The sequence below is a fragment of the Delphinapterus leucas genome, chromosome 1 (assembly GCF_059928025.1).
Source record: "Delphinapterus leucas isolate spDelLeu-1000000601 "Yukka" chromosome 1, BTC_Dleu_Yukka2, whole genome shotgun sequence".
Classification (NCBI taxonomy): domain Eukaryota; kingdom Metazoa; phylum Chordata; class Mammalia; order Artiodactyla; family Monodontidae; genus Delphinapterus; species Delphinapterus leucas.
In genome coordinates this window covers 40,029,184-40,056,180 of record NC_143129.1, presented here as the reverse complement: position 1 = coordinate 40,056,180, position 26,997 = coordinate 40,029,184, and the positions used below count along the sequence as shown (strand labels likewise).

The 26,997-nt window shown below is 51.2% G+C and overlaps 1 protein-coding gene across 1 annotated transcript in view; it reads right to left on the bottom strand.

Annotated features, from left to right (window-relative positions):
* The window catches only part of NFASC (neurofascin), a 76,885-nt gene extending 52,282 nt beyond the window's left edge, over positions 1–24,603 (bottom strand). The window contains exons 1-6 of the mRNA XM_089908345.1: positions 24,404–24,603; positions 18,293–18,310; positions 17,571–17,676; positions 15,657–15,853; positions 15,072–15,194; positions 11,590–11,760 (exon numbers count right to left, since the gene is read on the bottom strand). Coding sequence (XP_089764471.1) covers positions 11,590–11,760; positions 15,072–15,194; positions 15,657–15,853; positions 17,571–17,676; positions 18,293–18,310; positions 24,404–24,494 — 706 coding nt within the window. The 5' untranslated portion in view covers positions 24,495–24,603. The remainder of the gene's footprint in view (positions 1–11,589; positions 11,761–15,071; positions 15,195–15,656; positions 15,854–17,570; positions 17,677–18,292; positions 18,311–24,403) is intronic.
* Positions 24,604–26,997: the final 2,394 nt, after the last annotated feature.

Below are 26,997 nucleotides of genomic sequence, written 5' to 3'. Positions count from 1 at the left end.
TTCCCTCCCAGTTCAGTAAGCCTCTCTGGCCCTGGAACAGGGGAGGAGTTGCCTGAGCAGCGAGTAGTCTACTCCCCGAGCATCTCGTGTTGGGACCCAGAGGCCAGCACGGTGGCCCCCAGGGAGGCCATCTCAGCAGCAGTGGAAGAAAGAGAAGGAACATCTTGGGGCCACAGGATAACCTGCTCTTTGGGACCCTGGAGACAAGGAGCATCTTGGGGCCACAGGATAACCTGCTCTTTGGGACCCTGGAGACAAGGAGCATCTTGGGGCCACAGGATAACCTGCTCTTTGGGACCCTGGAGACAAGGAGCATCTTGGGGCCACAGGATAACCTGCTCTTTGGGACCCTGGAGACAAGGAGCATCTTGGGGCCACAGGATAACCTGCTCTTTGGGACCCTTGAGACAAGGAGCTGGGATGAAGCCACAGAGACTCAGGTGAACAGTCAGAGATGCAGGGAGTATTATTAATGGTTTAGCAAAGACATGGAGAGATTTAATGAACAGAGATGACAGGAAATCACTTTGGGGCCAAGACCATTCTGCTCCTTCACTAATGGCTCTGGAAGGGGGTTGGGGAGGAGGGTGTTAATTGGATGTGAGAGACTGGGGGAGGGGTGAGAGGCAAGGGGCAGCCAAGATGGAAGAGGCGATCTGCAATTCAACTAGGCTGGAGCAGCCACGGGGTCTGGAATCAATGACATGCACACAGCTTTTGGAAGCCAGATGGCTCACAGAGAGCGACGCTGTCAGGGTGGCTATTTCCCTGTGGAAGGGGTCATGCAAGTCTGGGGACACCCCAGCGCAGTGGACCCCACCTTACCTCAGCCTCACCTCTCCCTCAGAGCACAGTTCTATGGAAGCGGATAAGATGGGACGGAGAAGAACAAGGATTTTGCAACCAGGAACCACAAAGCAAAGGGAAACTGGAGCAGTCACCCCTGCTCAAAAGGTGTATGACTGCAAACAAGAAGAGTTAAAAATATAAATATAAGCTGGGCCTACCCATGGGTTTCATGGGTCTTCAACTCAGCTGGAGAGGTGAGAGCTGGAGGGGAGGCAGGGCTGCCAGGAGCAGGGAGCCCTCAGACATGCCTGGAGGGAGAGCGAGGCATTCTTCCCGGCAGGAGTCAGGTATTGTTACTGGGTGCTGGCAGAATGAGGACAGAGCGGCAGGGGGATCTCTGTGTCTGTGACGTTGCTGGACTTATTGAGCTAGCTAATGGCTGGCTGGAACAGCGGGGCTCCTGTTCTAGGGGCGCCCAGCTTCTCTCCATCAGCCATCAGGGGAGTGCGTTTCGTAGAGTTGGCATCTATTTTATCCTTTTGTCAAGGGGAAGAACTGATGAAACGTCGAGGTAGTTAGGCTACTGGCACAATATATGGCACATATCGAGAGTTCAGTAAGTGTTTGTGGGATGAATAAATTCAAGAGGAGAAGAGAATAAAACAGAAGGCAACAATTTACCCCATGTTATCTCTCTCTCTGTAGATATGCTCATCTGTCCCACCAGCACACACATATACAACAGTGGCTACTGAAGGGGTTAAGCCATTATGTGGTTAATTGGTTACCGTCTATAACTCTTATAGCATCCAGCTCTCAGTACCGAAGAAGCCTGATACCAAAGCAGCAGCTTCGTCCCACCCATCATCCCGGAATCACCCAAACGGTCAGACAACACAAGGTCAGGGGCACATGAGGAGAAGATTTGATGGCAGGAGGCTCTGGTGCCGGTTTGGTGAATCTGGGAGAGCTGCGAACCGTGGGGTTACGTGGAAGCTCAGTCGGCATACTCCTTCCACATGGGAACAAAACCTGCAGAAACCAATCTGTGACCCTGTGGACATTTAATTCACACCACAGTGTGCAGCCCTGCAAGTACACACGACCAGCAAAGCATTAAGTACAGGAAAGGGGGAAATGAACACCGAGGGCTGCTGTGGCTGCCTTGACACACTGCAGCTGTGACTATAAAAAGGTTACAGCAATCCTTCATTTGTAGGATGTGGGCTAGCAGCCACAGAGTTGTTCCAAAGGAGGAGAAGCTACTGGGAAATGAGCCAAAGTTCAAAACTACAGGGAAGAACATGCTAAAGCAGAGGTAATAATCAGGCCGCCACTTGGCCGTTTACTATGGGCCGAGCGCTGGGGCTGGGCTCCATCTCCATCACCATCATCACGTTCGATCCTCTCAGCAAACTTGGGGGGCATTACTCCCATTTTCCACAGAGGAAACTGAGGCTCAGTGGAGTCAACAGACTTGCCGAGGTCACAAGCCAGTTAGATTTTGGACTGTGGACCGTCTGGTGTCAAAGCCTGTGTTCTAGCATCTGTTCTATATTGCCTCTCTCTTTAAAGATGGATACCCTACTTGTTCCTACTTCTGACAGTCAGCTTTGGGAAGATGTTTTGTACTCAAACCAAAGAATACCAAAATTCAAGGGCCAAAGACGTAAAGGAGAAAGATATTTTTGTCTTAATGAGCTGCTCTGGTGAAACTCTTCCGTGATGCTTTTCTCAAATATTGTTCTTACCGTCTCAGCTGAGATTCTATCTCTCCTCGATGGCTATTAAACAAAGTCAGGCCCAAACTGGAAAAACAGAAGCTGGGCTGGACACTAAGGGGCTCCAAAGACATCTCAGCTGGATTGTTAAAGCCACAGAAAGCTTGAAGAGGAGGCAGTGTGACACATGGTATCATTAAGGGATGAGAAAGCTGGACCCAAAGGGGAGATCGTGAAAAAAATGTGGTCTTACATGAAAGGGATTTGCAGGAAAATTTACAAAGGATAATCCAGCTGGTGGTTTTGGGAGCCACTGCTCCCAAGGGGGGGTAGCTCATTTCTTTCCCTGGAGACGTAGACCCAGAAGGAGGGTCGGAGACAAAGGCGATTGATTTCTCTGTGAGACTCTATGTGGTGGAAGATGACAGAGTCTTTTAGGACATCATAGGATCCCGCCACCTTCTCAGAGGTGGGGATCCCAGCCTCTGCAGCTTGACGACGCTTCCCTGACTCTCCCATATCTTCAGGGCTGGACCTGATATCTGAGCATCTCGGAACCCAGATGCTAAAGCTCACATCTGTGAGGATTGGGGAAGAGCTTCCCATGCAGGCCCATCTGACCTCTAGGCCAAGGGCAGTCCATCCTCTCCTGCCTCTCACAAGATGTGGTACAAGAGCAGGCTCATTAGTTTCCAGGGAAACCTGGTCAGCAGGGGGATGTCAGCAGATGCCTCTGCCTCAAGCACCTTGGCTTTAAAGGGCCCACGAAAAATGCCTCAATTGTCTCCTGCAAAAGTACGGGTCAAAATTGCTGAAAACCCGAGTTGCTCCCCCTCTGTCTGTCAGCAGAAGAGAGTTCAATGAATCAGATGTATCTGAAATCCACAAACAGTTTTTAGGGGCGGCTGGATCCTACCTTTAGCAACTTGTGATTCTCAGAACTGAGAACTCATGGGCCTGGATCCCTGGCATCTCACCACCCCTCTGGCTCTAGAAACGGCTGACAAAACCACCCCAGAAGACAAGAAAAACTCTTTGTCTAGTAAATTTGATACCTTCTACTGCCAAGGAAATCTCTTCCATAAATCTAACCCAAATCCCTCATGCTGTAGTTGGAGCTTTTTTCTTATCCAGTTCTCAGCATAGCTGAGAATCTGAAAAGCTTTCTGGAAAGCTGGTCTGCCCTAAAATTTCTCCCTCCGTGGTACTTTCTTCCCATAATCGTGCCTGCCTCTGTCCCCTAAGCTTCTCTTCAAGTTCTCCACGTCCCTCTTAATTTTAGAGGCAAAGAACAACTGTACTTGATACAGTCAACACTAAGCCTTTAACACCAATAATGGTACCATTTATTAATCATTGCTGTGTCTGACAGCACACTAGGAACATAAGCACATTACCCTGTTTGAGCTTCACAACAAGCCTTTGGGGCAGGTGACGCACCCATTTTGCAGATGAGGAGATTAAAGGTCTGACACACTAAGTGACTTGCCCAAGGTCACTCAATGGTATGTCCTGGAGGCTGAGTTTAATTCAAGACAGTCTGCCTCACAGCACACATCCTTATCTTCCTTTCTCCTTTCCTGGATGAATCCTAAGTGGCAAGTTACAATTTTCAGACCAGCTTCCGCCTGCTACTTAGCAGGTCAGGGGGCATCTGGCATATGTTCAGAGGATACCAAACCACTATAGAGATCACTAGGACAAAGTATAGCCATGGGCTGGCCCTACTGTTACGAAAGGGGCATGCTTCAAAGCCAAGTTCAGAGGTGTACTGGGCACTGTCCATCATACTGTGTCTCTCTGTCCAGCTCCCTGAACTCAGGAAGGACCTTATCTTCTTTCCTTTCTTTTCACTTTCTGTTTCTTTCTAGAAGCATTCAAGTTAGCTGTCCTTTGTTCAACATGTACCTCACTTTGACTTTATACCCTTTCCAGCTGGGGTCATACTTGGTCAGCCCCACTCTACCTTGGATTGAGGAGATGAGGTCCATCTTCTTCTGAGCTCTTGTGAGTTTTGCTTGGTTTCATAGCCCTGGATGATTCTTATAACTCCTACTTATTTACTTACAATAATATCTACCACTGGTCACAAACTGGTTTAAATGGCTGGAATCGCTTAAACTTATATAATTGATAAAACGACTCTATACGCACGTCCCCCTCAGTGGTTTGTCTTATATAAAGCAAGGAGCTTGGACCAGATGGCCTCTAAGAGACCTTCTGGCTTTGATAGACTCCAGCTTTAAGAATACTTCCATAACAGATTACCCGGAGTCCAACTGAGAAAAAGGCACATTCCACACCAGTGCTCTGGGGCTCTTGACACAATGGTGGTTGGCCCCATTATTTTGAAAACAAACAATGCCCCGAATCCAACAAAGGTCCCCTGCTTCCTCGGGCAGTAAATCTCTTTGGCAGGATCTCAATGTGGCTCTGGTTGCTCGGTGCCAAGTTAAAGCCTTTGCCACTCTCGCTGGCTCTCACTCCCTCTTCCCACCCCCCCAGTCCAGACACCGATCATTGTTTATATTAGCACATCACAATACAGACACTTCCTATCTATTTGAGCCCACAATGAACGCCCTGGGGACCCGCAGCCTCAGCTTCCGAGGCATAACTGCGATGGGAGCCAGCTGCCTCTCCAGAGCCAGCAAATGAGGATTCCTCTGGCTGCTCGAGGAAAACAAGACATTCTTGAGCCATGGTTGGGGGTAGCTCAGGTGTGGAAACAGCCAATTACTCTTCTAATCAACCTGAGCAACCAGTTGTGTGATGAGTTTGTAGAAAATGCCTCATGGAAACTGTTCCATGACCCGCAAATGTGTGGGTGTAGAATATGCCTCATGGAAACTGTTCCATGACCCGCAAATGTGTGGGTGTAGAATATGCCTCATGGAAATTGTTCCATGACCCGCAAATGTGTGATGAGTTAGAATATGCCTCATGGAAACTGTTCCATGACCCGCAAATGTGTGGGTGTAGAAAATGCCTCATGGAAACTGTTCCATGACCCGCAAATGTGTGGGTGTAGAATATGCCTCATGGAAACTGTTCCATGACCCGCAAATGTGTGGGTGTAGAATATGCCTCATGGAAACTGTTCCATGACCCGCAAATGTGTGGGTGTAGAAAATGCCTCATGGAAACTGTTCCATGACCCGCAAATGTGTGGGTGTAGAATATGCCTCATGGAAACTGTTCCATGACCCGCAAATGTGTGGGTGTAGAAAATGCCTCATGGAAACTGTTCCATGACCCGCAAATGTGTGGGTGTAGAATATGCCTCATGGAAACTGTTCCATGACCCGCAAATGTGTGGGTGTAGAATATGCCTCATGGAAACTGTTCCATGACCCGCAAATGTGTGGGTGTAGAATATGCCTCATGGAAACTGTTCCATGACCCGCAAATGTGTGGGTGTAGAATATGCCTCATGGAAACTGTTCCATGACCCGCAAATGTGTGGGTGTAGAATATGCCTCATGGAAACTGTTCCATGACCCGCAAATGTGTGGGTGTAGAATATGCCTCATGGAAACTGTTCCATGACCCGCAAATGTGTGGGTGTAGAATATGCCTCATGGAAACTGTTCCATGACCCGCAAATGTGTGGGTGTAGAATATGCCTCATGGAAACTGTTCCATGACCCGCAAATGTGTGGGTGTAGAATATGCCTCATGGAAACTGTTCCATGACCCGCAAATGTGTGGGTGTAGAATATGCCTCATGGAAACTGTTCCATGACCCGCAAATGTGTGGGTGTAGAATATGCCTCATGGAAACTGTTCCATGACCCGCAAATGTGTGGGTGTAGAATATGCCTCATGGAAACTGTTCCATGACCCGCAAATGTGTGGGTGGATGGGCATTGGATTTGCATGCACTCCCACAGCAGGGAAGAGACCCAGGTGACAGGCTGCAGTGGATGGTCCAACTTCTTTTATACTTACCTTGAAAGAGAACTCAGAGCTAGGCTCTTCCTCCTATTTCCCAGATGGATTTTAAAGGGATATGGGACCTGTGAAATGGTACCCCCAGTAACTAAGGCTAGAGGCCAATGCAGGCAAATCATATCCAGACGCTTAAGAGCTAGCTAAGCACACACTACAAAGCTTTCTGTGTTCTTCAAACCACTGATAGAAACGAGACCTCCCCTTTCCTCCTGACTGTGGGAACTCCCTATCCTCAGGTATTCTCCATCCATCCACCACTGATTCCTAAGTTTCTACTGAACCCTCCAAGAAGCTCTTTTGAAGTCCTACCCTGGCTTGACCAACTTGTCCAGAACTCAGACTGGAGGCTGGCACATTCGAAGAGTTCGCACCTCCCCTCCCACGCTGGCCACCTTCCTCCCCGTGAGCAGCGCTCTGGAGGTGGCGCCTTGGTATCCTGACCTGGCCAACTGTCAGACTCGGTACCCAGAGTGAGTTAATGGCATGGTATCAGTCAAGTTAGGCAAACTGGGGTTAGGACCGGCAAGGTTACTCCCAAGGTTACCACGGCGACTCACCACTGTACATGTCAGGGTGGTTTCTTAAGGACGAGTCATTATAGGGGTGGTCTGCAATAAACAAAAGAGGGTGAGCAAACAGGGACCACGGAGAGGTCATGGAGGCATAAACGGGAGAGAACAACAGAAATGCAAAGCCACAAAACAACCAGGGAGCACCAGTGGTCTTTTGCAAAGGAAACACACAGCATATTTGGAAAGGAAATGGGCTTGGTGAAGAACAAGCAACACAAAACAGCCCCCGAAAGGGAAGAAAAGGTTAAATCCTGCAAAAGAAGGCAATAGTGTTTCTTTTTTAATAAAGAAATTAGGCTTGACCTTTAATTGCTTGGTCCTACTATGTTTTCAAACAAATGAGATAAGAATTAGTGGTATCCCGCAGCAATTGGAACAACTCTTTCCCACCAAAATCCTCAGTTCCCAGGACTCTGGATCAGGCCAGCTCCTGGGGTCGCTGAAGAGAAAGGAGTGTTAGTGAGCCCTGGGGCAAGAGCAAAACCCTACCTGAGCAGAAGTTAACTTGCAAGGGGTGGGAGGTAAATGAGGGGACAAGACAGAGAGAAACAGATCATCAACAGAGTGGGACAGAGAGACCCTTGGCATTGTCCAGCAATCATGTGCTGACCAGCAACAAACACCCCCCAACCTGTCCAGGTGGGCACCGCCCTGGTCTCCAAGATGTGCCTGTTGGCAGAATGGCCTCCTTCTGAGGAGGTGAGGAGTGGTCCAGGGAGGTGGGGACGGCCAGGCTGAGGTTCAGATTTTAGGATTAGAAAGGCAGCCTGGGACAGGGGAGAGAGTGCGAGCTGTGAGTTCTACACTTAGAACAGGGAAAGGCCTGCTGACTAAGACGGAGGTTCAGAGCTCTCTAGACTAGCTTGGGATGAAGCCATTCCTTAAGGAACAACATCAGTGGGCTCCAATGTTACATAATTAAAACCTTCGGGCATTTCATCCTCAGTGAAAAAGGCATTCTGGAATAGGGCACCATCATGCCAACATCCTTAAGTAGATTTTCATTCTCCTATCACTGTCCCCTTCCAGCTACTGGGTTCAAGTTTTGACAGTACCAACAGGGGGTGGGGAGTGGAACAGCCGACTGGAAGCCAAGCAGACGGCCCTGAGAAGCCTGGACTGAGCCCAGCTGCCTGAGGGGGGAGAGGTGCTGCCAGAACATTTGCATATTTGAAGACAGATCAAATCCTGTTACAACTCATGCCAGGGAGGCAATGCGAGCTCTTTTCTGGGACCCGCATTGCGCTGCATCCCAAATTTGCTTAACACCTGCTAGAAGGAGTTTCATTATTCAGAACCATCCTTTAAAATGGAGCGAGTTGTAAAAGACCTAGCCTGCGTTTGGGAAGTTGGCTTGGGTTTATCTGGAGCTAAAGGTGGGAACTGATCTGCAGTGGAAAGAAGAGACAGGGTGGCAAAGGGGCGGGAGGGGCAGCGACTGGCCTTGGGTGGTAACGTTCCCCTCCTGGGGAGGACAGGGCACACACAGGTGAAAGGGCCCTTGCTTCATGCTCCCAGTGCCACCAGGTGAAACAGAAGTGACCAAGCTCAGGATTGACCTCTTGGCTTGTGGATTCTGGAGCACATCTGAGAGATTTAGGGAGACTTTCTGACTCCTTTAAGAAGGTCCCTGAGACGACAGACATTAGAAGGAAGCAGGGTTAGCGCTCCACCGTTCGCCTCAGGGCCATCCCTCCTCCCTCACCACGGCTGCCTCTTGTCCCCAGGAGGCACCCGGTGCCTGTGTGGTGTGGACAAAGTGGGACAAGCATCTCTTTGTTACTCCGACTTCACTGTTCGTCTTTGACTGCATCCCAAAACAAAATTTTAAAATGACTTTATATTGCCCAGTATTTGGTATTAGATCCCTTTCTCTTCTTCCTTTAATGCAGGTAATAAAAACTGGGCTGTGATGAGATGTATTTCTTCCCCAATGGGCAGACTGTGAAAGAAAACCCTGGTGAGAACAGTCTTTGAAGCTGTCCCAACTTGTCTGTTTTGTCTCCCACCCCCAGACCTGGTTCTGAAGGTACAAGAAAAAGCTTGTGTCCTTTCCAGGCAGGAAAGCAGAGAGAGCACAACTGAGTTATTTTAAGCAACTGTGCCCAATTCTGGGCTGGCTCGGATGCCCAGAACTTGCTCCCAGCCAAAGCTGCCCTTGGGAGAACTCCAGGAAGCCTACAGGGTTCTGTTCCCATCACCCAGGGGGTTTCTCAGCATTTGGGGGAAAGCGATTTCAGTGGAGTAGGGGACCCAGAAATGAAGCAGAAACAAACATCCCTTACCTCCTCTGGTAGGGAAAAGGATGTTTCTGGAAAGTTCAACTTGTAAATGTTGTTGAAATCTCCAGCTGCTTAATTCCACAGAGGAAGGCTCTTCCCCACCTCTATCTCCCTGCTTCTACCCTGTGTAACAGTGAGGGCCTCTGCTCAGGACTGCAGATGGTCACCTGACTCAGTCCCCAAACAGCAGGCAGACTTCAAGGTGATGGCACTGAAGGCTATCCAGGGAGCATCTTGCTCTTCATACTCCTGTCTCTCCCACTGCCCAAGGCTGCCTGCTCTGTCCTGGCTCCGGAGGCCCCTCTGAGGTCCTGGGCAGACCACACTGTCTTCCCCAGCTCAGCCAGCTGGCAGGCGATCGCCCCTGCACTGAGGCGACACCTCAGACAACCCAACTTTCTTTGCAGGGGTCCTCTCTGGGCCTGGGTCCGGAATAAGAAAACCAGGGAACAGGTAGCAAGTGGATCGGAGCTGGGCGAGCCTGCCAGGAACAAGGGGGGCTTGTCTCTGGGTTGCTGGCCATCGTGTTGGCTACCAGAGCACGAGCAACTCAGAGCAGTGTGTGGGGAGCTGTACAGGCAGGAGAGGGGAGAACTAGAGGAGGGTGAAACGGGGTTCAAAGAGAGAAAGATGAGAGGGGAAAAGAAGAGAGAAAGAAAGAGGGAGGCGAAACAGTGAAGAAGGAAGTGATAAAGAAAAGGGAAGAACATGAAGAGAAAGGAAGAAAGAAAAGGACCACAACAGGAGAAGGGGAATGGAAGGGACGCTGCTTCTTGTGGGTCCCCCTCCATGCTGCGGTGGAGACGGAGCGTGGGGCAGGGCTGACTCTCAGCACCAGGGGTTCCCATCACCAGCAGGGACTGGTGGGGAGAGAAGAGCCCACCTGTCCTGACCGAGGGGCGAGCTCACCCGCGCCTCTCTCCCGCCGCCTGCGCCCACCCAGGAGGCGTCGTCAACCACCCACCCACTTCCGGGGGGCGCTCCGGGAAGCCAGGGCTCAGCCTCTTTCCTTCGACCTGCGGTCACTGCCCTTGCCCACGTGGGGCCCTCTGCCTGGCCTCCCCCATGACCGCCTCTGCCCCTGGCATTGAAAACAACACTCAGAGCTGGGTCAGACAGACGAAGGTCTATGGGGGGCTTTTCTTCAGAAGGCAAGTTACAAATCCATGGTATAAACCAACACAGCCACTTTCAGTGTCCTGAGCAGGCTGAGGACTTTGCAGCCAAAGCTCCAGGCCGGCTGGCACCTGGCAAAAAAAGTGTGTCTCTGACCTGACTGTCTTCTTTCTCCCCTGGTGGAGGGTCACCATGCTAAAATGGGTCAGGAAATGTTGATTCACTCTGATACCAGCCAAACAGAATCAGGGAATAAAACTGAAAACAAATAAAACTAAAAGATAAACCTGCAACTTTTAAACACAGCGACTCCACATGGTCCAGCATATACTTATTACAGAATCAAACACAATTCATTTTGCTGTACTCACTAATTTGGATATTCCATACTGTTGCTTCATTCTAGAAATAAAGATCACCAAACAAGGACTAGAAATAATCAAGCTGGCTGCATGAGAGCGTGGTGGATGACCACTTATAGTAGTACTTCTCAAACTGTGGTGTGTCCCTAGACACCTGGAGAACTAATGAAGACCAAAGAGGCCCCGGACTGCCGGGCAGGAGTGGGCTAGGCTTAGGTACGGGTGCCAAGTTTGCCAGGCGATTCTTTTTTTTTTTTAACTATTTATTTATTTATGGCTGTGTTGGGTCCTCGTTTCTGTGCGAGGGCTTTCTCTAGTTGTGGCAAGCGGGGGCCACTCTTAATCGCGGTGCGCGGGCCTCTCACTATCGCGGCCTCTGTTGTTGCGGAACACAGGCTCCAGACGCTCAGGCTCAGTAATTGTGGCTCATGGGCCCAGTTGCTCCGCGGCATGTGGGATCTTCCCAGACCAGGGCTCGAACCCGTGTCCCCTGCGTTGGCAGGCAGATTCTCAACCACTGCGCCACCATGGAAGCCCGCCAGGTGATTCTGATTCCACCAAAATTTGAGAAGCGCTGGTGTGGAGTAGGACCAAGTTTAACTCAAGGCTCCAGAATCAAGAGATGTGGCTGAACAGCAGCTAAAGTCACTCAGGCACAATGAGCTGCAAGGATTTCTAGGTCAAGATTGGGGACAAGGCTCTTCCCAGACCCAGGTGCCAGGGGCCGCTTGGGCTCAGCGGGCTGCTGCCCCCAGCCCCCAGCTCCCAGCCCCGGGCAGGGGCCTGCACTTACTGGTAAGGACTTTGAGGTTGAATGGGTTCTTCTGCTGGATGGTGTGGGTGAAGTGGAAGCGGGCATTGCAGCTGTAGTCCGTCTGCATGTCCTGCAGCATCACATTAGAGAAATACAGGTCTCCGTTATGGCCCTGGGAGACACGCTTGTCTTGGGTGATGGGCTCCATGGCTATAAGGAAGCAGAGGTACAGTGGGAGGTTAGCAGTAACGATAACAGTAATAAAAATCATCATAGGGCTTCCCTGGTGGCGCAGTGGTTGAGAGTCTGCCTGCCAATGCAGGGGACACGGGTTCATGCCCCGGTCTGGGAAGATCCCACATGCCGCGGAGCGGCTGGGCCCGTGAGCCATGGTCGCTGAGCCTGCGCGTCCAGAGTCTGTGCTCTGCAACGGGAGAGGCCACAACGGTGAGAGGCCCGCGTACCGCAAAAAAAAAAACCAAAACAAAAATCATCATAGTTCTGGCAATTGAGCACCTACAGAGGGCCAGGTGGGGGCTGGGAGCTTGGCATTATTTGATTTAATCCTTTCAACTCTGAGGCAGGGCTTATTCCCATTTTAAGGATAAGAAAGCAGAGGATTTAACATGATCTGGGTCGCGAAAGCAGTGAAAGGGGAGTAGGATTTCGATTCAGCCCTGCCTGCCCACCATGCTCATGCTCCGTGACCATGCTTTTCTATCTCCTATTCATGCCACAAAAGATCTGACTGGCTCCGAGGCCAGAGGGAGGAAACACAATCCTTCAGATGCTCCCCAAACTGGGAGTCAAGTTCACCTGTTTTATTTTTTAAACGTCTACTCATCCCCAAGAAAGAAAAAAGCACCACCAATTATAATTGTAAGAGGTATACCAATCAATGATGCATACCAACAGTGTTAGGACACCTTCCAATTTTAGAGATGCTCAAATATGAAAATGTGTGCTTTTTAGAATTAATGACATCACAGGAGTGGCTGAGAATGCTGACAACATAACCTACGTTTCTTTCAAGCACTGCATCTGTAAACTCAAATGATCAGGTTTCTAGGCTGTTAGGTTTAAAAAAAATATACTTAATAAGGCTGACGACTCACAGGTATCTCGTTCTCATCCCTGATGATTGTTTCTCAAGTCACCATTTCTTTTTTTTTTTCTCTTGAAAAGTGGCTCTATTTTATTTATTTATTTATTTTACAATGTTGTGCTACTTTCAGGTATACAGCAAAGTGATTCCGTTTATTTATATATATATATATAAAATACTTTGTCAGATTCTTTTTCCATTATACGTTATTATAAGGTATTGAATATAGTTCCCTGTGCTATACAGTAGGACCTTGTTGTTTATCAAGTCACCATTTCTTAAAGCATTTCTTAAAGGTTAATGATGCCAACTTTCCAATGATGGGCTGCTGAGCTTTTCAATTCATTTATCAAAGATTTACTGTAGGCGTCAGGCACTGTGCTAGGCACTGCTGAAAGACAGAGAGATAAGAAAGACAGTTCCGGGCTTCCCTGGTGGCGCAGTGGTTGAGAGTCTGCCTGCCAATGCAGGCGACACGGGTTTGTGCCCCGATCCGGGAAGATCCCACGTGCTGCGGAGCGGCTGGGCCCGTGAGCCATGGTCGCTGAGCCTGTGCGTCCGGAGCCTGTGCTCCGCAACGGGAGAGGCCACGACAGTGAGAGGCCCGTGTGCCGCAAAAAAAAAAAAAAAAAAAAAAAAAAAAGAAAGACAGTTCCTACCCTCAAAGCACCTTCGGTCTAGTAGAAGAGACAGCAGATAAATGCAATGCAGTGTGGTGCGTGGGAAGCCCCAGATGAGAAGGGGATGAGCTGAGAGAAGGAGCACCCAGTCCACTCTGGGGTTTGAGCTGACACTTGAAGGCTGCATGACATTTACCAGGCAGAAGGGAAAGGACCTAAGTGGTTTCTAAGCAGCAGGAACAGTGTGTGCTAAAGCTAAGAATCCACAGCCTGAGCAGGGGAGTGGGGGTGGGGAGAGGCAGGGGGTAGGGGAAGGGCTGGAGAGTCAGAGGGGACCACATCAGGAGCCGTGTGCCAGGGAAAGGGGTCTGGACTTTATGGGAAGTGATGAGGAGGCAGTGAAGGACTCTGAGCATGAATGAATCAGTTTTACATTTTTAGAAAGACAGGGGAGGCCAGGTACAGATGACTACTTTAACCCAGGGAAAAGCCGATGGTGGCCTGTGCTGGGTAGATGCTAGAGAGGATGGAAAGAGGAGGCCCATGAGATTTGCTCAGGAGGTAGCACGGACACAACTTGGTGTGATGGCGGGGGATGAGAGGAGAGTCTGAACTGTTAGCTAACAAACCAACCCTCCAGCCTGTCGCCCACATATACTCACGGTGATGAGGCAAGGCAGGGACAATGATTGAGCACAAAGCCATCCTCACCTCGCAAAACAATTGAAAGCAGCCTCTTTCGGAAGCAGGCTAATAAGAATTCAGAGATGGGGACTTCCCTGGTGGTCCAGTGGCTAGGACTCCACACTCCCAGTGCAGGGGACCCAGGTTCGATCCCTGGTCAGGAAACTAGAGCCCACATGCCGCAAAACTAAGACCCGGCGCAGCCAAATAAATAAAATAAATATTAAAAAAGAAATTCAGGGATGGAGAGAATGATGGGTGACAGGGAGGAGTATCTATAGATTGATGAAAGGATGGATAGATAGGGAAGGAGGAGGGGAAGGAGGGGAAGGAGGGGATGGGAGGTATTCAGGAAGGGAGGGAGGGAGGAAGGAAGCCAGGGTGATGCTCAGATAGATAGCAGTCTTCTATCCATCTTCATAATGCCCTCTCCCTTTATTTGACTGAAAACACAGGAATAAACAGCGGTCCAGAGCAGTTAAGTGAGCCTCTGTCCAAAACTGAGCCAGGACAAGCTCTGAATGATGTACTCTGTCCCCGACTCCAAACATCCTGTCTCCCCATCACTCCTTTATCAGAAGTTTCATTCCTGAATCCCGCTTCTGTCCTACAAGAAGAGTGAATCAGAGTAAATCCAGACGCACCAAAGACTGAAAGAGGAGGCTTGGTTTCAACCTGCGTTCAATTGGCCGACTGAAAACCAGTTTCTCCTCCGTCCCATTCCTTTTGCTCTTCCTCTTTTTAATCCTCACAAATATTACTGAGCACTTATTGTGTGTCTGGCCCTGTTCTAAGCACTTTGGATGTATTAACTCATTTATCCTTACAATAATTCTATTAGATAAGTACGATTACCAGGCCTATTTTTTCCAGAGGAGGAAACTGAGGCCCAGAGATGTTAAGCAGCTTGTTCAAGATCACACAGCTAATAGCAGCCAGGCTAAAAAGTGAGCCCTAGCAACCTCTCTCTGCAAAGCCAGTGTCCTCTGCCACATGGCCACCTTATATCTGCTTCTCACAAGTCAAGGTCGTCTAGCCTTGGGAAGACGCCTCCCCATTTAACACTCCCTAAGGTTAAAAGAGAAATAAAACACCAGGCCCCCAAGACTTACAGCTGCTCATCCAGAAGATGACTGGGGACGGAAGTCCAGGTGGGGGGTTGCACTGGAGCGTCAAGGGAGCACCTTCTTGAACGACGACAGGGTCTAGGTTTTCCTTGGGCCACAGAGGAGATTCTAGGGAGAAACAGACAAAGGAGGATGTGATGAGGGTGATGGCTGGCTGGGGCAAGGAGCAGGGTTAGAGGATGGCACGCAAGGAGGGCAAAGAGAGGAGGAAATGGGAGGCATGAGAGAGGAACGGGTCCTGTGAGTCCAAGCGAGGCGCAGCCCTTGAGGGGCGGGAGAGGCCTATTTCATCTGACTGAATGGATGCACATCCTTAAAGCCTCTTCTCCTTCCCCGCCCTGCGCCTGGAGTGGCCAGTGAAGTTGTTCACGACCGGTTTGGAAACTTCTTTTCCAAGGAATCTTTTTGAGTTGGGGGAGGTGAACCCCTGATCAGAGGCAGAAAAGCAAGCAGGACACGTGGGGCACCAAGGTACCTGCAGGACAAGGGTGGGGCAACCCTTCTGGAATGACCCTCCATGCCCTGCCCTCCACTGACCCAGGGCATCCTGGGCCCGCCCCATGCACTCACTGGACACCTGCAGGCGGATCCTATTGGACAGGGCCGTGCCAAACTTGTTGCGGGCAAAACACTGGTATTCCCCCTCATACTCCTCTGGCCGCCCGCCACTGCGGAAGTCGATCACCAGGGTACCAGACCTCCTCCTCATCGACACCCGGGGGTCCTTGGCGATGTTGAAGAACCTACTGTTGCGAGTCCAGTGGAAGCTGTGGACAATGAAGGGGGTGGGTTGGAGGGGGGTGGGCAGGGACAGCGAAGAGTAGCAGGGTGGGCTCCAGGCTCTGAGCTCCAGGTCAGAATCTCAGGGCCCTAGACTCTGACTCAGGCCCATAACTGTTCCTCCAGACCAATGGGTCCCAGCCCTGGCTGAGTAGCAGGACCTGCTAGAATGCCTGATAAAATGCCAAGACCCGGGTCCCACCCAGGTGAACCCCTGGGGCAGGTCCCTGACATTAGTAGTTTTACCCAACCCAGGCTGGGAGTCATGGCTCTAAGTGATAGATACCAAGTAGCCCCTGGGGGACTGTGCTCTTTAGAGGAGTAGGCAGCAATTTTGAGTTTTTAAAATCCAGAGTCAGCTGCTACTTCCACCCCCAAGCACTCCCAACCTCCGACTAGGAATGCAAACCCAAATTCCTATTCCCCCTGACCGGAACACATCAGCGAGGGCCGGCCCTGTTCCTCCTGTGTCTTTTACTTGATAATCGAAATGGCCCGGGTTACCTATGCCGCTGCTCAGTGGATGCAGATTATAAAACGGTGGCTGTACATTTCGGGAGGAGCAATTTTGAAAGAAAGGGCAGCCTTAATAAAACTGAGCCCCGGGGTGGAGAGACTAGAACATCCCTCTGCTTCTCCTGGGGGGACGTGTGTCTGCAGCTGCCCAGGACTTAAGTAAAAGAAGCAGGAGCAATAGTGGCTGCTCAGTGTCTCAGAGTCATTGTTCCTGCGAAGGACCGTGGAAGAAAGACCAAACCTCAGGAGCAAGGTCACCAGTGCCCTGCCTGACTTTTCAGGGTGACTCCTGCTTCTCCCGTCATGGGCAAGAGAGGCCCTGCTTGCTCCCAGGCTCACAGCTCTGGGCCAGACCATCTCAGGCACACCGGGGAGGGAGGCAGAAGCAGGACGCCACACACCTGAGGCAGGCTCCACTCGCCTCATTTCTCCTGCTGACAGACACACTCTACGTGGGGGCCTGTCACGTCTGGGTCTGAATCCAGCATGAGGCTCCTGAAAGCTCCGGCCTGTGGATGCTGTTTTGAAGATGGTGGACGCGTAGTGCATCCTTATCACCGATGCTTATCACTTGGTAGAAACGAACCTGGCCTGGGCAGTCAGAGGCCTGGGATTAGGTACTTCACATCTCTGTGCCTCCACTTTACTGCCTCTTCACCAGGACATGAGTCGTTCCCCCAAACGGCAGTGAGGTGGTTGAACAGACAGCGTGAGGAACATCTAACACAGAGCCCGGTACAGCAGGCTTGCAACTCATGTCTGCTGACATCTCATGTGATCCTGCTGTGCACGTAAATAAGCAGAGACGAGCTCAGAATGAAAGACTCAAGTTAGCTTGAAGGCGAACTTCCTATAACCTAAGCATGGGGTGGATGCTGGGAACATAGGCAGTGGGAAGAATGTTTGACCCAAAGTCGGAAAACTTAATACCTAGTCCTGGCTTTGTGGTGTGAACTTAAGCCAGTTGAGTTTCCTGGCCCCCAGCGCCCTCGTCATCTCAATTTCCTGGCTATCCAGACTGTACCTTCTACCTCGTGGGTGCCTAATGGACATTCTTTGAATGGATACAGTTAATTTCTCAGCTGCTTCACCTACCATCAGATCCAGGGGGAAGGGGACGGTTTAAATGCCCTGTTCGCAGGCCCCTTCCCCTCCACCCAGCTTGGATTTACCTGCCAGTACACTCACCTGGGGGCAGGGTTCCCTTTTGCTTCACACTCAATCAAGATGTTATCACGGGGATCCACGATGTGCTCCTTCACTGACTGCTTGGTGATGGTTGGGGGCTGGGACACTGCAACAGCACACACAGTGGGCAGTCAGGGCTGCAGGGACCTGCCCTTGGGGAACGGCTGAAATTAAGAGCTTCCGGAGCCACACAGACAAGCAGGCAAGCGGGGGGGGGGGGGTTGAACAGAGACCCAGCTCCTTAAACGGGGCTGCAGGAAAGGGGGTGTGTGTCAAGGACTAAGCATAAGAAGAATCCCTTTAAGATCTCATAATATCGTTGTGAGAAACTGAAGGCCAGGCTTTTGTTTTACTCATTCTTGTGCTCCAGTGCTTAGTACAATGCCTAGCGTACAACAGTTCCTGACAAATGTTTGTTGAATGAATAAAGGAACCAAAAGCTGCTCGATTTCCAGAACCTAGCGGCCATTTCCAGAACCTTCTGAGCCCTGGAGGGTCAACAGTTGGCCAAACTGTGGTGAGGCTGGAGCTGAAAGACGCTTCGGTCCCCAGAAGCCCTCCCAGGGACTTACTTGTCTGCAGCTAAAGAGCCAGCTCCTCTCATTCCCAGTCCCGGACTCCAAAGCTCTCCAGGGATCTCCGCCCTGGCCTTTTCCCGCCCCTCCTTGCTGCCCTCCTAACTCCCGGAGGCACAAGTGCAGACAGGCACCCAGGGGACTTACGCTCATTCTGAATGCTTGCTGTTAGTTCCCGATGGGTTAGCATTGTGAGGGGGGAGAAAAGAAGACAACGGTTATCGGTTATCTGTGGTCGGACACGACTGATCGCCCAGGCGGCCTCACACCCCAGCATACAGGGAGAGGGCGAGGCAGGCCTGGGGAGGGCAGTGTGCGGGGCTGTCTCCTCCCAGCTGCGGAACTCCATGAATAGCCAAACAGGGGTGGGGACAGACCCGGCAAGTGCTTCACGGAGAAGGTGATGCCTCCCCCAGGAGACCAGACTGCGCAGTTGAGCAGAATGACCACCTTCTGACCAAACGATGACGTCTCCAGGGATGTCTCCCATCAGGAGTGGCAATGTTGCTCAGAAGAGGCTGGGGTCCGAAGATGCAGCCTGTCATCTCCAGGTGCCCCCGAGAAAAGCGGGTTCCTTAGCCAAGGGTGCAAGGGTGAGGCTGGGGGCACCAGGGAAGGAGTGGATCTGAACCACCGCTACAGGGGGAAGCCCGAGGGCCCAGCCAGGTCCACAGGCCTCACTCCTCCCTCTACACCTTCTTCTCTTTCACACCTGAAAGCACCTTCTCTCCTCATGGTCTCCTCCTTTGCCATCCTTTGGAAAACTCGAGGGACGGATGAATTACTGTCGTCTGCTCATGGCAGAAGTACATTGTTCTATGGAAACTCTGCTTCTGAAAGACTCTGGGGATGAAGCAGAGCCCACCGCTCCTTTCTGTGCTTTTTACAAAGAGGGTAAAGAGGCGGGTGGCACAAACTTCCCCCGGCGCTCACCTGAGATGTGCATGTGATCATGTACAGGTGTGCGCATGTTTGGGGTTTGGGCTTCTCACACTTTGAGAAGCATGAGAATCACCTTGCAGGGGGGTCTGGTTAAAATGCAGGTTCTGACTCAGTAGGTCTGGGCGGGGTCTGAGCTTCTGCCTTTTTGACAAGCAGCCAGGTGATGCCGGTGCTGGTGGTCTGTGGACCACACTTTGAATAGCAAGGTTTCAGAGGTTTTAGAGGGTATACTCTTGGGGGGGAGAAGGGCTTGGTTAAAATTTGTCTGCAGAAAAGAGAACATGTGTTGCTATAACTTTTTCCCTTACAATTATATAATATATTATTACATGATTATATTACTTTATGCCATTCTTATTTCACGCTGGTGGGGATGTCAGACACTGCCGGTGTTGTGAGCTGACCTTTTCCGAGTGATCGCTTCCTGGCGGAAGGCTGAGCCACGGTGACCTCAAAGCTTTCTGACTTGACCGCAGTGAGCTATGCAAGGGGAGTTTAGGGGCTCAGAGAGGGGGCGGCCTGGAGAAGGCAGAGTTAAGACGGGACCAAGAGATGCAACAGGAGCCACAGGAGAGAGAAGGGAGACAGAGAGGGGAGACGGAGGGTAGCAGGGATGAGGGCCCTGCTACACATGCTATCAGGAAGTGAAAGTGTTGAGAGTAAGGCTTATGGAGAGGTTCAAAACAATTCTTTCATTGGGCCAGGGTTGTGTGGCCTGTTCGGGCACTGAAGAGAAATTTTATCTGCTTTACCATGTGCCTGGGGCAGCCCTGGCAGGAAACAAAAAGGAAAAGAAAAGTCCAGGGGAACAGCAGAAATCTGTGGTTTCTGAACACAGGCTCTGTGGAGCACCCCACTGCAGCATCTTCACCCATCTATGATTCCCCTGCCACGGCCCAAGAAAGGTAATTCTGGAAAATCAGTGGGGCTGGGCAGGGAGGGGGAGCTGGGGGTAAGGGACCATTGTCCGGAGCAGCAGGGCTGACACCTGACCTACTCCTTTGACAACCAGCCCAGACCCCTGGGTTCTTCAACTCAAGACACAGTTGACGTCTCTTGGGTCCTCCTATCCATTTGAGGACTCTGGCCTCACCCTGGATGGAAAGCCTGACAAAGGATCTGCTTTGCCCACATGGGCTTCCAGCCTCTTTTATATAAAGGCCAGTTCAATGGAAACAGCCCTAGACGTTGCCCAGGGAATCTCAGGTTCTTGGAAGGGAAGTCACTCAGTTAAGGTCACATAGGAAGTTTGCTGCAGAATAGGAATGAGAATCAGCTCTCCCACTGCTGGTCGAGAGCTCTTTTTGCAAATCCATCCTTGGCCGGAGAGATGAGCTAGTCTGGTAGGGTCTTGGCACTCTGTTCTCCTTGACACTTTGGACAGAGCTTGGGGGAGGGGAGACGCTCAGGATGCTGTCCCCAGCCCCACACTGAAGTCAGGCCGGGGGCCTCCTGAGAAACTACTTGCCTAAAGAGGCAATGACATGTGCAGCCACCATGGTGCTACCAAGGCGTTTATTACAGGGACACAATCAACCCAGAGGACATGCCGCCACAGGGAGAAGACAGCGAGGACAGCCTGCCTAGGGACAAAGGCGACCCATCTAGTCCCGGGAACGCCCTTGCCCCCCGTGTCACACCACTTGCCCTCTCTCCTTCTATGGAAGTTGCTGGATGACGATGTCAAGTGGAGAATGAATTTGCTCTTTTGACTTCCAAGGGGGAGGAAAAGTCTTCCAATGGTCTCTGCAGGGGGTGAGGCCGATGCCTGCCCAGTCTGCAAGGTTTCTTTATTCATGAACCACTTTTCTTTCCCTGGCTCTGATATCTACCACCAAAGCAGTCATCCCTTGGAGAATGGAGTGTGTGTGTATGTGTGTGTGCTTTGCTGAGGTGTCCTGCAGCCTCACTGCCCGGGATGACAGTGAGGAGGAAGTGTTTCTCCTACCCCAGGGCCCTCCTCTGTGGGTTCCTAGGAGAAAAATGCCGAGTTCTTTGATGTGGGGAGAGAGACGGAGGGGCAAGCTGCCAGCAGACTCACTTTTCTGGCAAAATCACTCCGGTGGACGGGGCAACCCTTTGCTTTTTCCAAAGGTCATGCTGTTCTGCTCGGGGTGGTGAGAGTTGGGGTACATGTGACTCGGCTGGCAGAGCAGTGGGAACGGGAGGCCGAGTGTTCAATGAAGGATTGTGCCTCAGCCCGGGGGTCCGTTCCAGGAAGCCTGCTGCACCCAATCTCCCCAGGGCAGAAGCAGCGCCCTGGTCCTTAAGGCACAGACGACGCCCTCGCAAAGGGGAAGCGAGTGGAGGGCACGCCGGGCCGGGGAGCCTCTGGCCTGAGCCCCTCAGTCCCTTCCAGCCAACACACAGAGAAAGTTACGAGTGCCTGATCTGAGGTGGTTCCCGTTGGCTATTGTGAGCAATGCTGCATGAACATGGGGGTGCAGGTACCTCTCCTGCCTTTTGCAACAACATGGATGGACCCTGAGGTCATTATGCTAAGTGAAAATAAGTCAGACAGAGAAAGACAAATGCTGTGTGTTCTCACTTATATGTAGAATCTAAAAAAGTCAAACTGAAAGAAATAGGGAGTAGGATGGTGGTTGCCAGGGGCCGGGGGTGGGGGAAGTAGGGGGATGCTGGCCAAAGGGCACAAACTTTCAGCTACAAGATGGATACGTTCTGAGGATCTCATGTACAGCATGGCAACTATAATTAACTGTACTGTACTATATACTTGTAAATTGTTATGAGAGATCTTCAAAGTTATCACCACACACACAAAAAGGTAATTATGTGAGGAGATGGATGTGTTAACTCACCCTATTCTGGTGACCATTTCCTACTGTATATGTGCATCAAATCATCGAGCTGTACACCTTAAATTGACATATATGTCAATAATATCTCAATAAAGCTGGGGGTGGAGGGGAGAAAGCCCGATCTTTCCCCAGCCCATTCCACTGGGGCTCAGCCCAGGGTGAGACGGAAGGATGGGCTCAGATAATCTGGGGGGCGTCTATCCTGGGCCCAGGGGGAGGGAAAATCCTGGCTGAAGAGGACTTCTTCCCATGGCAACCGGGTATTCTCTGAAGGGCTTGCCTCGCTCTTGCCTTGCATTCAGCTTTTGTAGACTCAGTCTGGAGACGTCGCCACGGCCACTGTGCCTGCAGCAACCAGGGAGGCACAAGTATGTATGAGGCAGGCTCCAGCAGCGGCAGCAGGAGTGCACAGCCCAGGGCACTGGGAGTGGCTTTGCAGAAGGACTCACCTCTTCCTTCAGAGGAACACTGGCCCCGCCACTATGAGCAGGAGAAAACAGCTTTGTTTCTCTGCTCCTCAGATGTCTAACCTGTCAGCTAAGGATAATACCTACTTCATGGATTCGCTGTGACAATCATGGGAGATGATGCCTGGAAAGCTCTTAGCTCTCTATTAAGCACACGGCAGCTGCTGTTCCAGGGAGAATAATGGGGGCTCCAAGAGGAGCTAAAAGGGGGCAGATTACCAGAGGTAGGGGTGTGGCATGTCGTGCCAGACCGGGGATCCAAGAGGCCTGGGTTCTTTCCATGAGTCCATCACCCGTTTGCTGTGTGACCTTGAGCAAGTAGGGACCTGAGTTCCCGTGAACACATGGGAAGGGGTCCTGCAGACCCTCCTCAGGGTCCTGGCAGCTCTCTGGCCCACAGGCGGTGCTCTGGAGAGACTGACTGCGGGGGTCCTGCCCGGGGCACGGCTGAGCTTTAGGACTCCAGATTCCTAACACAGACATCAAAGCCATCTGTTTACAGGTTCACCTTGCAGGAACCCCTCACCCACCAGCCCCGGGGATCAAAGTGGCAGGTGAGTGAGTGAGGAGAAGCGGCAGAAGAGGAATGAGCCTTCACCACTTCCTTCATAACGCAATTTCCTCTGCAGCCCCTCTCCTCTCCAAGGACGAGGCCTTATCATGCTTCTTGTTAGGCTATCTGCCTGGGACTGTTAATGAGAAACTATCCTTGAGCCAGCAGCGCAGACGGTCTCCATGGGAACAGTCCCCTTTACAACTCCCCTCTCCCTCCCTCCCTAAGTGCGTGCGTGCGAGTGCGCGCGCACACACACACACGTACACAGGTACACACATACACACGTTGGGGCCATAGGGAGGGCAGTAGGGACCTTGTCCATCTTACTCAGGGTCCAACTGAGAGTTTCTCCTGGCCTTCTCCGTCCAGAAGCACCCACTGCTCTGAGCAACTATTACTGGCGAAGTCGGGGACGGGGAGCAGAGATACCTGCAACTCTTCTCCAAGCTGTGCTAATTCCAGGCCCCAGGGGCTGGTTTTGGAGAGCTCAGTGGGGACTTCTTGGAGGCTATATCACTCTCTCACCCCTCCCCAGACACCTGTCACCTGGAGAGAGCCCAAGTCATCGCTGGCATCACGTGGGCCCCATCTATTCCTAGAAGCAGGGAACAGGGGACAGAGGTGGTATGTCTACATCATAGCACCGGGATGCCAAGACTTTCTGGCAGAAGTGTCAGAATTGTGGCAAAGGTGGTACACAACTAAATGCAGAGCCAAGGAGCATGGCTGCCAGTCAATGGGCCATTTACGAATGCAACACCAGATACGATTGCTGGAGACATGGCTGTTAGATCAGCATTTTAAGCTTTACTTTATGATCCTGATGGCCGAATAATTCCCCCACCATGGTGAACAGATGCCATGGATTTTACTTTTCAACTTTACCATGGGAAAGTTGAAAAGAAACAGAAGGAATCCATGCCTGGTTCTCCCACGGTGACATTATAATGGGGCTCTATTTTAATGTCTCATTTAGTCACAGTCTTTTGCAAAAGTAATCTCCTTCTCAACCCTCCCAGGCCATCTGTCCTCCTCATCACTTCAGTCAAGAGGACCTGGACATATGAGAAAGGCAAATAAGAGCTGTCCACCACGCTCGGCCCCTGGAAACTCCACTTCGATAGGTAAGTCAAGTCGACGGAGGGCCGAGGGAGGGGTGTGGAGGGAAGAACTTCCCAGTGACACTCCGACTTCCAAACTCTGCCGGCTCCGGTCCCACTCAGCAGGCTCCAGGCAGCCATCCTCGCAGCCATGGCCCTGAGAGACGGCACTGCGACTCAAGGTCTCAGGTCCCCAACTATGAGGCTACCTGCATCGATTCTTTGGAGGGAAACCCAGCTCTGAATCCAGAAGCCACTGCTTTCCCATCCCCAAACTTCTTTGAATGGTCTTCACTCTCCCCTGACCTTCCCTACCCTCCAATCCCTCTGCCACAAATCAGGAGAATAGAAGAGGACAGCGCAGGACTCACGATCCATAGGAATCTCGATGGCCCCGGTGAGGCTGAGCAGGCAGAAGAGGAAGGCTGTGTGGACCCAGGGCGGTGGCTGCTGCCTGGCCATCCTGAGCACTGGGCCTCGCTCCCTGCTCCCTGGCCCACAGCCTCCAGCCGCTGTAACTGGGCCTCCCGGACAGAGCTCAGCTGTGGAAAGAAATGTGATGACAGGTGAGTTTTTCTTGAACTCCTGGTTTGCTCCAGCAATCCTACGGGGCCTCGAGGACTCAAGGGTCCCCTTGGTTATAGACCTATGTTCTAACACAGGGTTTCTTAACCTTGCACTATTGACTTTGGGGACCCAGTGATTCTTTGTGTGGGGAACTGTCTTGGGTATTGTAGCATGTTGAGCAGCATCCCTGGCCTCTACACACTAGATGCCAGTAGAGCTCACTCCTGCCTCCAATCAAAAAACATCTCTAGACATTGACCACTGTCCCCTGGAGGGCAAAACCACCCCCTGTTGAGAACCAGTATTCTAGAAGGAAGGGCAACTCGGCATAGAGCAGTCATGAAAACAAACACCGGCTCCTAGGTCCAGCGCCTAGAAGGTGCCACGCACTGAGCCAGCAGGAAATGCGCCAATCTCACAGCCTCTATGAACCACGTGTGATGAGTGGACCCGAGGCCGAGTGTGTCTGGGGTAGCAGCACAGAGACAAGATCACAGTGCTGTCCTTTGACCCAGAGAGAGGGGGACGGGAGCGCACTGTGGGCCAGAAGTTTGGCAAGTGAAAACTTGGCTGCCCCAAAGACTTTTTGTAAATGAATGATTTCTGCTAATACTTTGTGCAGCTAAATATTTGGCGGTGGTCCCTGATGTTGTCCCTTAAGAGATAAAGGCAGTGCTGAGATGAGGGCCCAGGACAGGAGGCTCCAGGAAGGTTGGTTGAATAAGCAACATTTATGACAGCACGATGTTCACATCCTCAAGCACCAGACATCATTCCAGGGCTTACAGGGGTAAGGGTTAAAAATGGCTGTCCAAGGAGCCTGGAACAGGTCCTTGAGAGACAAACCCTTTTCCCCTTGTCCTGAGAGAGAAGAGCAAGCATGGCCTAAGCTGAGGCTCAGATACTGAGCTATAAAACTGCCCGAGGCTCGGAAACACCGATTTGTAAAAACTGGTCCGTTTTGCTGTTCTACCTACCATGGGGCCAAAGAAAGCAAAGAGGACAGTGGCAGGCAATTTCCCCACAATTCCTCCAGCTTTGCTGGACCAACAGCCATCTAGCAAATGGACACATTGTTTAAAACAATTTGGCAGCAAAACGAAGCCTCTATCACCTGTACAACCCCACCGTCTCGCAGCTTTCCAGACTGAGGGTGTAAGGCATGCCCTGTGCCGGGATGTGAGCAAACTAGAGGATGCTGATTCAGATTTCAGCAATTTCTTTCCTGGAAGCTGGGCCCAATACCAGCCTCCAACCTCATGTGTATTTCTGGACTCCATCTGCTGGTCTCCTTTCCCATTGCTTCCTCCTTGGTTTTGGGCACCACTGTTTCACGCCAATTACTGCAACAGCTTCCTAAGTGGTCTCTCCCCACTTCTACTCTTGCCTCTCTGGTTCATTCTCCATCCACAACCAGAGTGCTTACTCCTCAAATGCAAGTATAAATATGCCACTCCCCTAGTCAAATTCACTAGCTCACTGCTGCTCCAAAGTGGAAGCTGAAGCCCGTGAAATGGCTCAGAAGCCCTGCATGATGCAGCCCCGTCCGCAAGGTCATTTCTTATCACCATCCCCTTGTGTTCTGTGTCTGTCTTCTACCAGGTCTTTCAGTGCATAATGCTCTGTTGTGCTGACTTCTGCACAGATTAACTTCTGTCTAGAACACTCTTTGCACCTGCCTTCTCTCATTAGGCTATGCTAAGTATGACTTATGTGCCCCCTTGTCTGCGCTCCTGAACACCACTCATGACCCCCTATTATAGCACTTGTCACTTTGTATTCTAAAAGTACTCTAAAAGTCACTAGTCTGTACCCCCATAGAAAGGAAGGTACTGTAAGGGAAGGTGCCTCGTCTTGTTATTCCTGGAATACAGCATAGTGCCTAAAACATAGCAGGCACTCAAAACCATGTGATGGATGGATGAAAAATGAGCAAATAAAATAATAAACCACTTGGATCACATGTTTTAAACCTGTTTCCCCACAAAACCACCAGGTGGCGCAGGAGAACACAGGCTTTGGACCTGGGCAGCAAACTGCGAAGGCTTCCAATCAGTGGAGGACAAAATTCCCTCCCTACACAGGCACTGCTCTCTGGCCAGGGAACCATCCAGCTGTAAGAGAGTTAAGAAAGTAGAAAATCTCCCAAGGGGGGGACTGTCTGGCTGGAAGGCATCACAGCAGGTCTTTGGTTCTTTCTCCTAAGATGATCCTCACACTGTCTCAAAAAGAGTCTGCTAATGCCTCTCCATGGCTCCTGCATTTCCAAAGACTAGACTCAGGTTATCCAACTGAAACCTTAGTGCTGAGGGAACCAGCACCGGGGGGAGGTTCAGCTTTCCTTCCAGGAGGACAGTGGGGATGGCTCCAGTCTTGGCTCCATGACCGCCATGTTTTG